Source organism: Callorhinchus milii, unplaced genomic scaffold, assembly GCF_018977255.1.
Source record: "Callorhinchus milii isolate IMCB2004 unplaced genomic scaffold, IMCB_Cmil_1.0 Scaffold15, whole genome shotgun sequence".
Taxonomy (NCBI): Eukaryota; Metazoa; Chordata; class Chondrichthyes; order Chimaeriformes; family Callorhinchidae; genus Callorhinchus; species Callorhinchus milii.
This window is the reverse complement of record NW_024704756.1, coordinates 7,863,638-7,878,371: the sequence shown is the minus strand read 5'-3', so window position 1 is coordinate 7,878,371 and position 14,734 is coordinate 7,863,638. Positions and strand designations below refer to the sequence as shown.

The window sequence follows — 14,734 nt, the reverse complement described above, 5'->3', positions numbered from 1 at the left end:
CTGGTGTGGAAATGACACACTGGTATATCTGTGACAGAGAAGGAGCTTCAAACACTGGGTCCCTGAAATGGGCAACAGTTCAATTTGCAATGGAAACGTCCCTTACTTAATCAGGATACTTTAAAAAAAATACAAAAAAAAGACATGATTTTAATCGTAGTTCAATACTGGATGTACTTTGTGAAAACATATGTTGGGTGTTTTAAAATTATTATGTACCTCCTGAAATTGTGGAACACTTTAAATAAATTCCAGCTGTCTGCTTCGACTGTTAATTATCTTGTCACTTTTCTGAATTTCTGCCCTTATCAACAATCTGATGATTCAGATCTACTTGGTATAATAATGATAAGTGTTAACATTTAAATTGAACACTATGAAAAATTCATGCTAAAGAGAGTCTTATATGAGTAACTTATTCAAATGCATTATGTCTGCATATTTTATTAGATATCATTATGGATTAATCCTTTGACTGCCAGCAGCACTTTTGTACACTTGAGGTAGAAAGGAATAGAGATGTATAGGAAAATGAATGCTGACCGGGGTGAGAGGAGTAGGGAAAGGAGATGACCCTAGGCATGATCAAATAGGTAGGTTTTAAGGCCAGATTTGAAGACAGATCAACGGCGGATGAGATCAATGGGTTGAGGGACAGAATTCCAGAAGGTAGGGTGCAGAATTAGAAAGCTTGACCACCGATGGTGTAGCTATTGGCAAAATTGATGTGAGCAAATCACAGCTGGAAGAGTGAGAGCAATTTCTCCTGAAAGGAAGTAAGGTGAAGTTCATTTAAGAAGAGAAAATGAGCTCAGGTGTGATAGTAATCATCAGTGGAAAAAAAAAGCTTTAAATAATTAAGTCCCAATTAAGTAAATGTGCACAAATATTTCTGGAAGCAGCCACAAATTGTTTTCTCTGTGCTCGTGATTGCATTTAGCAAAGCCAAATTTTCCTGAATTGCAAATCACTTAAGAGATGATTATGAAATGGCACTTTTCTCGTTGAGCCTGATCTCGGTAATGTTTTATGCACAAGGTGTACTCAGGAGGCCAATCGCTTAAGAACTTGAATTGGGGAAGTGAAATTCATAATGTATTCATGGATTGTCATAAGAGGATTGTTTCCTCCTGTTGAGTTCGTTATGTGATCGTAAGATCACCTCTGCTATGTACCAAATGAAAGGAGTAGTGGAGCCTGTGGGCAGTCAAATCAGTTCTGAGTCCAAGAGTTGCAGTAAAGCTGCTGTTAAGTGAACACGGTAGTGGACACCTGGGAAAGCTGCCTGGAACATTTTTATAGTCAGTGGACAGGCACAGAGTTGGCATCATAGGTATGATGGAGAATTTGTAGACCCAAAGTGAGGGAAGGCTGAGATTTTTTAAAACAATTCTGTTTATGAGAGAGGCATTAGAAGAAGCTTCTCAAATATAACAACAGTCTGTCAGTCTTTGGCAGACTGGGCTTTATAGAAATTAGAGAGTTAATGAGCGGAATTATTGTAGATATCTCCAGTGTAGGAGCTGGCAAGACACAGGCACAAGGGATGAATACCCTTCGTCTGTAATGAAATTTATACGATATTCAGTGTTTGGGACAAAAGAGAAAAACAAATTCTCTTTGGAGGAAATTTTAGTAATAGAGGAGATATGAAAGTTAGACTTGAGAACAGAGATGTAATGAGGCCAGGAGCATCAATAGTAGAAGGATTAACAATTGGCAGCTGTTTGTTAGGCTTGTGAGACACGTGAAAAAACTATTTTTTGAAAAATATAGGTGTTTTTCAGTAGTCAGCCAATGTTTTGTACTGAACTTTCAGAAGAACTCTGTGCAAATGCTGTGGCTTTGTTAAAACGAACCAGGAATTTGGGGAACTCCAAGCGACTATGAAGCCAACTCTGTGCTTCTCCAATGACAATAATTGTTACAAGCAGTTTATTGACTGACAAAGTAGTAAATAACTCCAAAGGGGGCACTGAAATGTACCCTGTAGGGGACCAGGTGAAAGACGTAAATCAATCCATTCAATTGTCTCTCCACGCTGGGACTGCAGGACGCAGATTTCTGGTCCCTGCTTGCCTCCTATAAGAGTGAGTTGTAACAATAATAGCTTGCAGTAATGCAGTGCTTTTTGTGCATCTTGGAGCAATGCAATCCCCTCTTGAAAGCGGGACTACAGAATACAGACTATCCAACCCAGGTTCTTTATCAGGTCTGTCAGAAGTAGCGATTCCAGTCTGCTTCTGTTAGGGCCATTGAGGTTTTCACTTGGGATAATCAACAGTTTGATTCGTAAACCAAATCTGTCTCCATGTGTGCAACTTTTGTCCGGCTTGGGTGCTTCTCTTTCCCTGCTCTCTATTTCCGCAGTTACAAGGCATTCCTCATTCCAGGAATTCAACCTTGACCACAACAGAACTAAGTAGAAGGCAAGAACAGCTAGGATATCCTGAATACAAAATAATCAATGAGAGTGCCATGCATTTGAACTCCTGAATGATGACACTGGGGGCAAACTGAACCGATCAAAACCCTCTAATCTTTATAGCAATAGATTTGAACTTATTGAATAGCTTGTGCAGATCTGCAGTATCTCACTTTAGCAACAATTGAGTGTGAGGTGAAATGCATGAGCCTATTCTTCATTTACCTGCCAGCTTAACTCTCAGTAATTCAGTCCTCCAGGGAAATCCAAAATAGATTTCAGAATTGAATTGAAGAAGGAGCTCCACACAGACAGCCGAAGAACAGCTTTAAATTGGATGGTCTGAATTTTGGAGCAAGGTTTACATTCACTGGTTGTTTTTAATTTACACCCAGAGTTTGAAGTGTTTGAATTCCTTAAAGATAATGGCTGTAAAGTGGATGCTCGGCAATGCCAGTCTAAGATGATAAACTCTTCTCTACAAGGAGTGCAGGGTGATGGACAAGACCCATTTGAGTCAGGAAAACTTCATCATAATTTGAAAGTTGCTCTGTCACCAACTCAGGAATTACCTGCCAACTCCAGAGTCCTGCAGTTGGGTGAAGGTTTGTTTTGTCAAGGTGGACTAATAAGGGTGCCTCTCACAGATCTTGCGAGGCACGGAAGTCAACTAAAGCTTAGCTGAGTGAGTTTGGACCCAACCTTTTAAATCTCAGTTAAACCAGATTTTTGTTTTTGTATTTAGATCACTTTAATTCCAATCACTTTTAATTCTATCAACGGGACCAACATGAACACAAACTGCTGTTTCGATGGTGGATTTGGATTGGGTCACCTTCAGCTCGGAGCCAACACTGTACCCAGAATTCACAATGTGTCATGGCAAATGTAATCGAAATGCAACATTGTACTTCACTAGCTCACTGGCTGCAGGAATGCGCAGAACGTAATTTCTGCTAACGCATCACAAATGGTGAGATGGCCTGCTGATACCTGTATAAAACTTCTGTCACTGCAGATGAATACTCAAAATATGACAGGACGATTGGACACAGGATATTTGTTGACACCATTCAAGGTTGCTTACAAAAAACACAGGAATAAGTTACTAGTTTATGATATTTAGTCCACTATACCAATTCAGGCACAGATTCCCTGTAACCGTCCATCAAACCAGAAATACTCATTAACTAGTGTGAGAGCCATACAAGTGTCAAAGAATAACTTCAGTGCAACTTTGGAGATTTCTACACTGAGACATCTCATGAGAGTCATCTATGAAAATGCGGCTATTTACCAATGCAAGACAGTTACCATTGGCATTTGATTGTGTTTATTAAAATGTAAACTCAGTTAGCTGATTCCTATCTGCCAGAACAAATTACACATATCCAGAGATGATGTGAACACTTCCTGTGTTCACATCATCTCCTGATATGCGGCCAGTTGTGTATTTTTTCCACTGACTCGCTGATTGTATTTACCTCTGAATCTCTTGTGATGATTAATCTCCACTTTGTTGTTGAGACAGGAAAAGAAACTTCAGCGATTTCCTCTCGTCATAAATAACACAAGCAGAGAACTTTGTTCACTTCTCGCTTGCTCCTGTGACATCGGCCAGCACAAAATTTTAATGTTTGACATCTAGCATTTTTAGAAATTGGTTGTGGTGAAACAGAAAGAGTTGAGCACAAAATCCTTGCCCTACTGAGAGAATTGCTGCAACCCTCCAGGGTCTGCATGACTATTCATGATCAGTACAAAATACAATACAAATTACATTTGTATAGCGCCTTTCACGTCGGGAGGATGTCCAAAGACGCTGGACAGTCAGGGATTTGGACCATATGCACAATAAAAATCATTTGCAGCTTTAAAAAAAACACAGAGTTGCTCCAATGAGCTTCCTCTACAATGCTGTGAACAATTCTATAAATATTTTCAGCTACTTTAAGAAAAGATACACTCACATGTTTAATCTCTATATAAAAAACATTGTTTCCCCGACCCAACGAAATCTTCAGGTTAGTTATTGTTTATTTTGCTCTGTTGGTGAGAGGAACATTTCAGAGTCTTATTGAAATACTCCCTTCATTTAATAATTAACCACACTGGACAAAAATGTTCCAAAAAGTTAACTCCTACAGATATTTATGGTGAGCTTAGAAATTAGTCTCCAGAGCTATGGGCTGAGTGTTTTCTACATATCCACTGACTATTGAAAGCGAGGGAGTCAGGAAATGATCTCTATGCTCAAGATTCTGCATTGTAGATTCAGAGGGAAATGAAAGAGAAAGCACTTATCTGGAACTTCCTCTCAGAAAGGAGCGTATTTGGGGCTAAAACACAAATATTTATCAGTCCTTGAGGGCATAGGAAAGAAGAAGCAGGCTGCTGCTGTATTCTCTGAAGTTATCTGTCATCAAATGCAGTGAAAAAACACAGTTAATGTCCAACTTCAGCAGTATAAACGATATTTGTGTCACAGCAAGGAACCCAACACAACTTTTTTCAGGCTCTGAAAGCACATTTGGTTTGACGGAGTACCTGGGTCTACAGTCCTTTTACTTTCCAAGGTAAGAGATTAATGTTTGCTCTTTATATTTGCTATTGCAGACTTTAGGAGTATGGGCTGAGTTAACATGGATTTTGCTATGAAGTTTCTCTGTTACACATATTGTAGTTGAACCATATCCTTTTTAAATACTGTACAGTTAGATTTTGCTGGGAAGACTGACGAAGCCAAAATGTAAAGGCAGTTTGTACTATCAGAATGGACTTTGCATGTGAACACATATGGTATACCTTGGCATGTAAAGACAGAGAATAGTTGGATCAAATGGCCTTTTTCTGTGTTGTATAATCTACGTGTTTCTATGTAATTCTATGTATCAAAAATGAAGAGATTGCTCGATTTTCAGTGGAGAATAATTTTAGAGTGATTCGAGAGCTCAAATAAAAAGTGCAAGTGGCAAAGGAGAAGTAGATTCTCAGACTTGGCTTAACTTATTTCATTCTTCATCACATTTTATTTGCCTACAATGTATACAATCACTACACTTTACAATAAATCCTGTGAAGTGCTTTGATATGTCCTCCCGGTGTGAAAGGCACTGTATCAAATGCAAAGGTTATTATTATTATTCTCCAAAATGAGGGTATAAATAAGAGCCAGCATTAAAGAAAAATAAAATGTAATAAGTTTAGAATGATAGACTAAAAGTCTGGATTCCTGCCTTCAACCTTACAGAAATTCCAAAAGATTTTTAAAGAATGTTCAATAATATTTTAGGGGTGTTGGTCCACTTGTCTTTTATTTTGCATCCAACGGCTGATATTTTTGATGGTTGCTGATATCGTTGTTAAAATGATGACCTGAGCCAATGTTAAATAACTTGGAAATAACAAATAGCATTTTGACCATGCTTGAGATCAATGCACACAATTCCTTACCACTTTGGAACCAGCATTTAAATTGAGCTCAGCAAATGGATTAAATGGACCTAATTTTCAATATTAATAACCTTGTCAGAGCCTATTCGTGCATTTCATGGGTGTACTAAAGTATTGGGTAAAAGTATAGTAGGATGCAGATATGATGCAGGCTATCTGATTTCATGTTTGCAGTTTTTTACATAGTGAATTTCCTGTCATATTGAAGCTGTCAGGGAGAACTGAGGGGAAGAAAACTTATAACAATGTTCCTTGCAGCAGCCAGCTCAAAAGCTTCTTTAAGGTTGATGGTACTTTGAAGCAATATTTATATCCAAATTAAAGATAAAGGGGATGAGACAACAGCAAAAGAATTAACAGGGCCAAAACAACTAGAACTTGCATTCATTCGTAAAGCATCCTTCACGTGCATCCATCTATAGTGCAGAATCTTCAGCACAGAGATCATTTCCTGACTCCCTCGCTTTTGATAGTCCGTGGATATATAGAAAACACTCAGCCCATAGCTCTAGAGACTAATAGTTCCCATTTCTAAGCTCACCATAAATACCTGTAGGAGTTAACTTCTTGGAACATTTTTGTCCAGTGTGGTTAATTATTAAATGTTTAATCGCTGAAAACAAGATAATTCAGAAAAACAAGAAAATGTTGGATCGCTGGAAACAAGATAATTCAGAGAATCAATTTAAGACAAAGGCAGAGTTTACAGTCATTATTTTACATTTGCAAAATCTGAGTGAATATGATCAAATACTCGGAGGAGTACAAGATTTCCTGTCCTGCTGGGACAATGGTTGAGTCATCGAACCAATGTAACCAGAGTTCAAAACAATGGGATGAGATTGGGTTTTGTAGAAGTTTTCCTCAATTAACTTTTAGGGTTGAGGAGGCATTTCCTAGTGCTCTAAACTTGAAGAGGTTGAATGGGTTATATACATTAGAAAACATAACATCTTTTATAGTATATAATCTTGGAAGTTTTTTTCTGGTTGAAGTGTTCTAGTATGTGTTCTTAAATTGTATGCTTTGTTTAACTCTGAGTTTCTTGTGGATTTCATATTAATATAATAATCTTTGCATTTGATTTAGTGTCTTATCACACTGTCAAGACATCTCAAAGCATTTCACAGGATTTTACTAAAGTACAGTGATTGTGGGCAAACACAACAGCCAATTGTGCACAGCAATGTCACCCAAACAATCATGTGTGAATGACATTTTTTTATTTGGGGGATATATAGTACAAAATAACATTTAATCTGCCTTGTTTGCACTTTGTAGTCCTTTCTTTTCATTACTGTACATTTGTGTTCCAATACTAGCACCAATACTAGATTATTTTTTACTCCAGAATGTAAATTATTTCAGCAACATCCTTGGGATAATGCTATTGCTACTTATCCAGGATATTGTTAAAGCAGTTTCTGTGTGACCAGTCTCAAACCGAATAAAGGAAGGAAGGAAACAAACAAAAAATAGCTGTGGTGAATAATACCAACAGGGGATTTAACTTGTATTTATTATAACAAGAGTGAAAGAGATGTTGTCTATGTAGTCTCCACTGTATGCTGCTTACAAAACTACTGACTTGTTATGGGAAGATTGGAATATTTTACTTAAGATCCATTCCACTGACTTTTGTATCCCCGCAATATGTTTTGAGTGACTTTTTAAACCCATGACTCGCTGTGTTAAAGAGCTTTACTTGAATTCAACTCATTTCACATTTTCACTTCCCATATTTTGTCATGTTCGTCTGGTTCAGTCATTAGCAAAGTCACAAGGGGATATCCTTACAAACTTGAGTGTCCCCTTAGCTCATTTTTTTGTTGAAAAATTATCCTTTCTACACCTGATTTTAAAAAAAACAGCTTTGGTTGAGTTTTCTTTTACTTTTATGTCTCACAAACCATCTCTTCTTGAGTAATACTTTGAAGACGTATCACCGTTCATTGATCCCTAATGGGAAGTGCACACATGGAAATCTCAAGTGATGAAAGAAATAGGCTTGATTAAGCTTCCCCCACTCTCTCCAGCGATTGAAAAGCCTCCTAATAGTTATTGAGATTGTACTTGAAGACTTGTAGGCTGGCTGACTGAGGGATGTTATATCTGGAGGTGCTGACTTATGTTGGGGTAATCTTCCAGATATAACGTCCCTCAGCCAGCCACCCATCAAACAAGTCTTCAAGTACAATCTCAGTAACTATTAGGAAGGTTTCTTCACTTGAGATTTACATGTGTTCACTTTCCATTGGGGATCAATGAACAGTGAGTAAGAGAGGAAACCCAATTCCTCCCTCGCCCAGGGGTGCTGAGGCCGATTGTAGTTCCAGATCTGCTGTACTGGCTGAGATGAGCTCACTGCACAATCTAAGACTTTTGTAGTATGTATGTTTCAGTAGCACATGTGATGGTGCATTTACCTATTGAGCTTTCAAGGGAATGGCCACAATGGAACAATTCTGTCAACAAAGCACTTCAAATTATAGATGTGTCCCACTGCAATTATCGTCAACATTGCACAGTGAATTGGTAATGACAGTTCAATATGTTGTTGGTTTTTAATTACCTTGTTCTGCTTTAGAACAATAATATAATTTTCCATGAAACTGGTGAAGTAGCTTGTAGAAATAAACTATCGCACAAAGCCTCGCTCTTTAATTTGATGATGGTGCAGTCACTGTGTATTTTTATTGAGACGAATATTATTGAAATAACTTTACATGGTACAACATAAATGCAAGGTTGCAATTTAATCTCAGGGCTCCAAACGCAGACCTTGACAAATAGACAAAACACACTGACAGACAAAAAAACACCTAAACCAGATTTTTAAAGCTATCTTTAATTGCATTGCATTGAATGCCAACGCTTCCAGTCATTGTCTTATCAAATTAGTTCCAATCTGCTGTACTATGTATTCCACACTCTTATGTAATGAGTTATTCAAAACTGTCTTTGATTCCGAATGGTGCACCCTTCTTGGCCTAGTTAGCTTCTTACTTCCAATGCTATGTCTGCTTCGCTGCTCTCAGTATCAAGTGTGATTGATATTGATTCTAACACTTGATACTCAATAGTATATAACAATATAATACAAATTTATGTTTATATACTCCTTTCACTTTGGGAGGACATCCCAAGGCACCTGCCAGTCCTGGCCTTACACCTGAGCTGGGGATGGGAGCCAAGGGGAATCGTGACCAAAGGCACAGTCCAAGAGGGAGATCTTGAGACAGACCTTGAAAGAGGTGATGGAGGCAGGGATTCGGAGGGAATCCAGGATGGAGTTCTAGAAAGGAACTGGGGGCCAGGTAGGAGATAAAATACTCAGATGCTCAAAAGAACGAACGCTGTAAAGCACAATACTTAACAGTGCACTACATAATTCCATTGTATCTTTCTCTGTAATGCATTGTGTAATATTTCGATGGATGATTCACTTTCTACTTTATGCTTTGCTTCCCTGGAATTTTACAGCTTTAAAGGTTAGGTACTTTAATGCTCAGGCATTCTGAAACCATGTTATGTTTCAACCTACATGAAATCATGTTATAGGCTATCATAATGCAGTTTACCGCATCATACAAACTGCAGCATATCTGGAAGGGCCTTGCAACAAACTGTGGGCTAATTCATCTATGTTGCTGCCGTCTTTTTGTAAGAGATGCAAAAGTACAGTCATTGGTCTTAGTTTTAAACCATGTGCAACAATGCCAAATAAGTGGGAAATAGGTGAACAATTTATTACGTCATTTTGGTGATTTGGTTTACAATCTGGTTCTTTAACAGAACACACTATACTACCCACACTGCAACCATCAGACTGTTAAATAAAGGTCACTTACAGTTTCCACTTGCATTGGTCAGACTGTGTGTCCTTTTCAGTGGGCTTTCGCCCATGTTTTTTTACCTCTACACCTGTTTTAGACGGTCAACAAATAAGTGAACTTAGCATAGGCTCTTGAACTACCAATGTAAATATTATTTAGTTTGCCTTCAGTGAATATTCTCGTTTCATTCCTAGATTCTGAAATGGCCTGAAAATATAATCTGGCATTCTATCAATGTTTTGTTTCCATCTTTTTACTATATTTGCCTTAACCAAATGTTTCATATGTTCCTATATAATATAGTACTATACTATACAGCTTAGTCCAAAGATAAAAATATTTACTTGAAAATAGGAGGGGCAGGAATATAGCTTTTTGCATTTTAGACCATCTGTGAATCTAATGTGCCAGCCTCAGTTAAGATAAATGTTGCCATCTCTTGGTCAATTTACTGTATGAAGTAGTTTATCTGGTTACATCAAAGGGAGATTACACTGAGCCATGGCAACCCAAATCTCTCAACTTTGCGATCAACATTTTCCACAGCTGAATGACCTGGCGAGAAAGCAACAATTTAATAAAACTGTTGTCAACATTCAGGTTCAATACTGGCTCTAGTTTCCCAAAGCGCCATTGGCTTCTTCAACAATAAGAATCTGAAAGCAGTCAGCACTACAGACAGGCTACCAAATACGGGCAAGATGACCTTCCTCAATTTAAGGGCCTGCTTTAGGAAAAAGATTTTGTCTGCAGTATTTCCTTAGATTGTAAACAGTGTTCCCCCATTTGCTATCTGTCTGACATTACTCAATTCTATTCTGAAAAACATAACACATAGTTTTCATGCTTGAAATTTGAGGACATCAGTATCTGTGATTCTTAATACTACTATTTTAAAGGTCATTAATACTATGAGGTTGAAATAATTCCAATCCAAAGTATTCCTCCATTAAATAGTGTAAATTAACTGTAAAATAACAGGTTAGGATTGCTCCTTCATGAAAAAAAATTCCCTCTTTTCTGTAGAAAGCAGATTGCTGGAAACATGTGCTGTTCAGGTTTTCAAAGCTGGAATAGAGCCACTTGGGAGATGCTCGCACTCAGTTTTGCTGTGCTGACCATCATTGGAGATGACAGCATTTTTCCTATTCCTGAATGCCAATCCCAATGCTCCAACACAATTAAAAAGCTCAGCACCAGGCAGGCTTTGAGTCACGACCTTAATTGGATGCTTCGTGTGACAGCACCAACTTGCCAACTGAGGCAAAGAAGACCGCAAGTCTCCAATTATTTTTAATGGTATGGTTAAATCCCAAAACATAACTACTGAGAGTTCAAGCAATAACGGCTTTAATTCTGATCACACTGTGTATTTGTTGTCAGTTCTTTTCTAATTGAAGACAGAACATCCAAAATTTAGATTTAGATTCTTTGTATGTCAAAATGATGACTGGCAAATAAAACAATCTTAAATTACCCATTTGATTTATATGTAAGACTTCCACTGTCATAAAATGGATCACAAAAACAGCAGGGACTGATATTCAAGCTTGCTAAAAGAATATTAATCTATTGATGAAAATATTAAGGTGTTGGATAACTCATATTTCACAATGGTATAGCTTCCCTTCCTCTTTGCCTACAAATACACAGGCATTTTACTGAAAATTCTGTGACATGCTTTGAGACATTTTGACAATGTGATAAAGTGCTATATCAAATCCAAGGATTAATATAATTATTTATTTCCAAACTTTTCTCAAAATATGTTGGCATGTATATGTTGGAATCTGTGGATTCCCTTCAATTGCTATGGTAGCCACTCTGGCTGCTAATGCTTTGACAGCATTGGTTTATAATGGGAAAATCCTGTTATAAATTCACAGTCAAAGTCGCTGGATACAGTAACAAAAGGAATTTCTTGCCCAAGGTGTTTAACAGAGGGTAAGCAAATACATTTATGTTAAAAGCTCAACTGAGGTGTCTGAAGTCTGTCAAGCATGCACAAGAATTCTTTGTTAACGTTGATAAAATAATATCCAGTCTGATCTGAGTCACTTCAATAGATATCAGCATCTTCCAAGCGCAATTGGCTTTTTCTTTCTCTTTGTGACATATCAAAGTATTCATGTATTCATCAAAGTAGTATGTTAAAGTACTATCAATTATTTACCCCTTGCCTGAGAATTTTACTACATTACTGTTTCTTTGAGAGACCTGTAAACTGATGTGTAACTGAATTAGGTAAATAGTCTTTTTGTTTCAGATTTCCAGCATCTGCAGTATTTTTTTAGGTAAATAGTTTGACTGATGCAGTCAGTCTGGCAGCTGGAAAGCAAAAGGAGAATGCAGAATGTAGACTTGAACCCATCTGCTAACTGCAAGCTGTGTTTATCATAAACACTCCAAAGGGCCATCATACACACCCTACTTTTCTCAGATCAGACCAGGATAAAGAGACTGCCTGAGATGTCATTAGCTTAAGCTTAGCTAAGTAATGATGAAGATTTATAAAGAATAACAACTGCTGTGAGATAAAAGTTCTGGTTTCCTAATTCTAGAACAGACTCTGTGTTTGTCCTGACAAGCGGAAAATGATTATGCACAACTTAATGACCAAATCAAACTAAAGAGCAGACAGATACTTAAATATAATTCAAAGAAACTCTGAAGTTAAGGTTCACTAGGCATAAGAAGCTTGTTTAAGTTCTTCCAAGCTAAACATTAGTACACTACATTCCATCTTGTATCCTCCACATGTTTGACTCTGATCCGTGGCTTGCTCCCATTCCCTTCAATCTACTAACAGTGGCTGAAGCCATCAGCAAACAGGTCTCCTTCTGCTAATTGGAAGTACTTTACTGTCACTTTGACCTGCAGAACTCCTCTCTGCCACAATTGAATACAAATGCGGGTTCCCGAGGGTCAGGTGATATACTCTGGTGACCAGAAGGAGTTTCCATTTGTAACTTAGAGCAGTTATTAAGAAACTGTTTAAAACAATGATTCTGGAAGTACAGCACTGGCTCCCAGCTGTACTTCCCAAGGTAACAAATTAATTCAAGGTGTACTCCCATTAAATGCTTGTCTGTACTTTTCTCTTTCCCATCTGACAGCTGATAGTCACCACTGAATGAACTATGTCTATATATTTCTTAATCCACTCACTTTTATTCTCCATCATCTGATAAGTTTTGCCACCATTCCTATCATTAATGTCCTTTTCCATAGCAGTAGACATGGTCTCAGGTGCCGAGTTTCGTGCTTTTGTAACATCAACACAATATCAGACACTGTTGTTCTCACTCAGCAGAATAGGATTGGATTTTCTTTAATCTTCTTTAATTGCCATCATAAATTCACAATTCACAGCACACCTCACCAAGCATGCTTTAATCTTCAGGTTCGTAGCCTCACTTGCATTTTGAGTCTTTTCTGCAATAAAACATTCATTAGCCCCACGTTCACCCAGCTTTAACCGGGATAAGGTATTGTAACAAGGATATTGATAAGATGAAACTATGCCAAAGGTAATGCGAGGTCCTGTAATTTAGTGGTTAGAGCAGTGTTAGTGTCTCGCAAGCGTTGGGCAAGTTTTATTATTCCACACACCTCTGTTTACATTGCAGTAAGTAGGAAACACGATTGTTAGTCGATTGGCGGATTACCTTTCTGGGGTTAATAAACCCGTCAAAAGTAAATAATAATAATTTGGTCACTCAATCCACTACTGTTTGTGGGACACTGCTGTGCACAATTGGCTGCTGCATTTCGCCCACAAAATATACAGTCAATTCACTTTACAGTATATTTCGTGAAGCGCTTTGAAATGTTTCAAGGACATGATAAGGCACTGTAGCAAATGTAAAGATTATTATTACCATACAACATTAGCTCAAATGGCAGCAAAATAAAAAAAGTATTGTACACTTCCTTATTACAATTGGCATGTTTTAATAAACTACTTTTAAATGATGCACCAATCTATTGCATCAATCTGAGTCCTCTGGGACCTATCAAGGATGCAAGTGTATCTTTGTACCAGTTGAGTCCAGAAACATGTAGTTCTTGAATCAGAAGCTAAGAGACACCATCTCAAGCTTAATTATGTGGTAGCTTCCAGCTACTAGCAGAAAGATGCAAATATTCTCTTTGTGTGCATTCACCGAAAGCACTCCAGTCAAAATCAATACTTAATGTTCTTTTGTACTAATTTCATGGTTTGGAATAAACAAAACAAGATTTGAAATTCAATCCACGTTAAGTAGCTGTATGCAATGGGAGTATATTTCACATTTAAATCACAACAACAGATGTGCCACCTCTGCTGCCAACACAGTTTATTCTGTTGGCAGTGGTTTATATTTAATATGCAGTGAACCATTAATAGAAGATCAGTTCTTTCCCTTTGTATGATGTTACTGGTGGAAATAAAATGTTCCGTCAATGATACATATAAATTATTGCAGGCAAGCGGCAGCTGTGGATGATTTCAGTGCCTCTCATTTCTTTAATTAAATAAAGCCATGTAGAGCTCCTCAAACCAACTACAAGGTAATATTGTGCACTTTAATTACGCACTGATATTTATAATATTTCTGTTTGCATAACTACATTGATTTATTTCTGTAATTTGATGAAATAATTTTAAACACCAAGCACTTCCAACAGAGTGAAGACATTGCCTGGTGCAGGATGAAACCAGACAGACTAGGAGGTTGCGGATATCAGGCCCTGATTTCAGCACATATCTGTGCTGTGTTAGCTGATATCAGCCAGGGGCAGCAGTTACAAATTTGTGCATAAGGCATGTTGATGTACATATGTCATGCAATCAACAACTACTACTGCTTGCACCCTTCATGCAGGGTAGAATCCCAGAGCTCTTGACAGTGGTGGAGAGCAATGCTGAGCCGTGGGGGAAGGGGTAGTTGAATGGGAAGGTCTTCAGGCGCAACCTGAAGATGGAAGGGAAGGCGGAAGGATAGAGGAAGAGTGTTCCGGAGTTTCGGAGCATAGT

The 14,734-nt window shown here is 37.8% G+C and overlaps 1 protein-coding gene across 1 annotated transcript in view; it reads left to right on the top strand.

Moving 5' to 3' along the window:
- Positions 1–4,607: 4,607 nt before the first annotated feature.
- Positions 4,608–14,734, top strand: part of LOC103179328 (kelch-like protein 4) — a 92,831-nt gene continuing 82,704 nt past the window's right edge. The window contains exon 1 of the mRNA XM_042340726.1: positions 4,608–5,001. Within this exon, the coding sequence (XP_042196660.1) occupies positions 4,874–5,001 (128 nt within the window). The 5' untranslated portion in view covers positions 4,608–4,873. The remainder of the gene's footprint in view (positions 5,002–14,734) is intronic.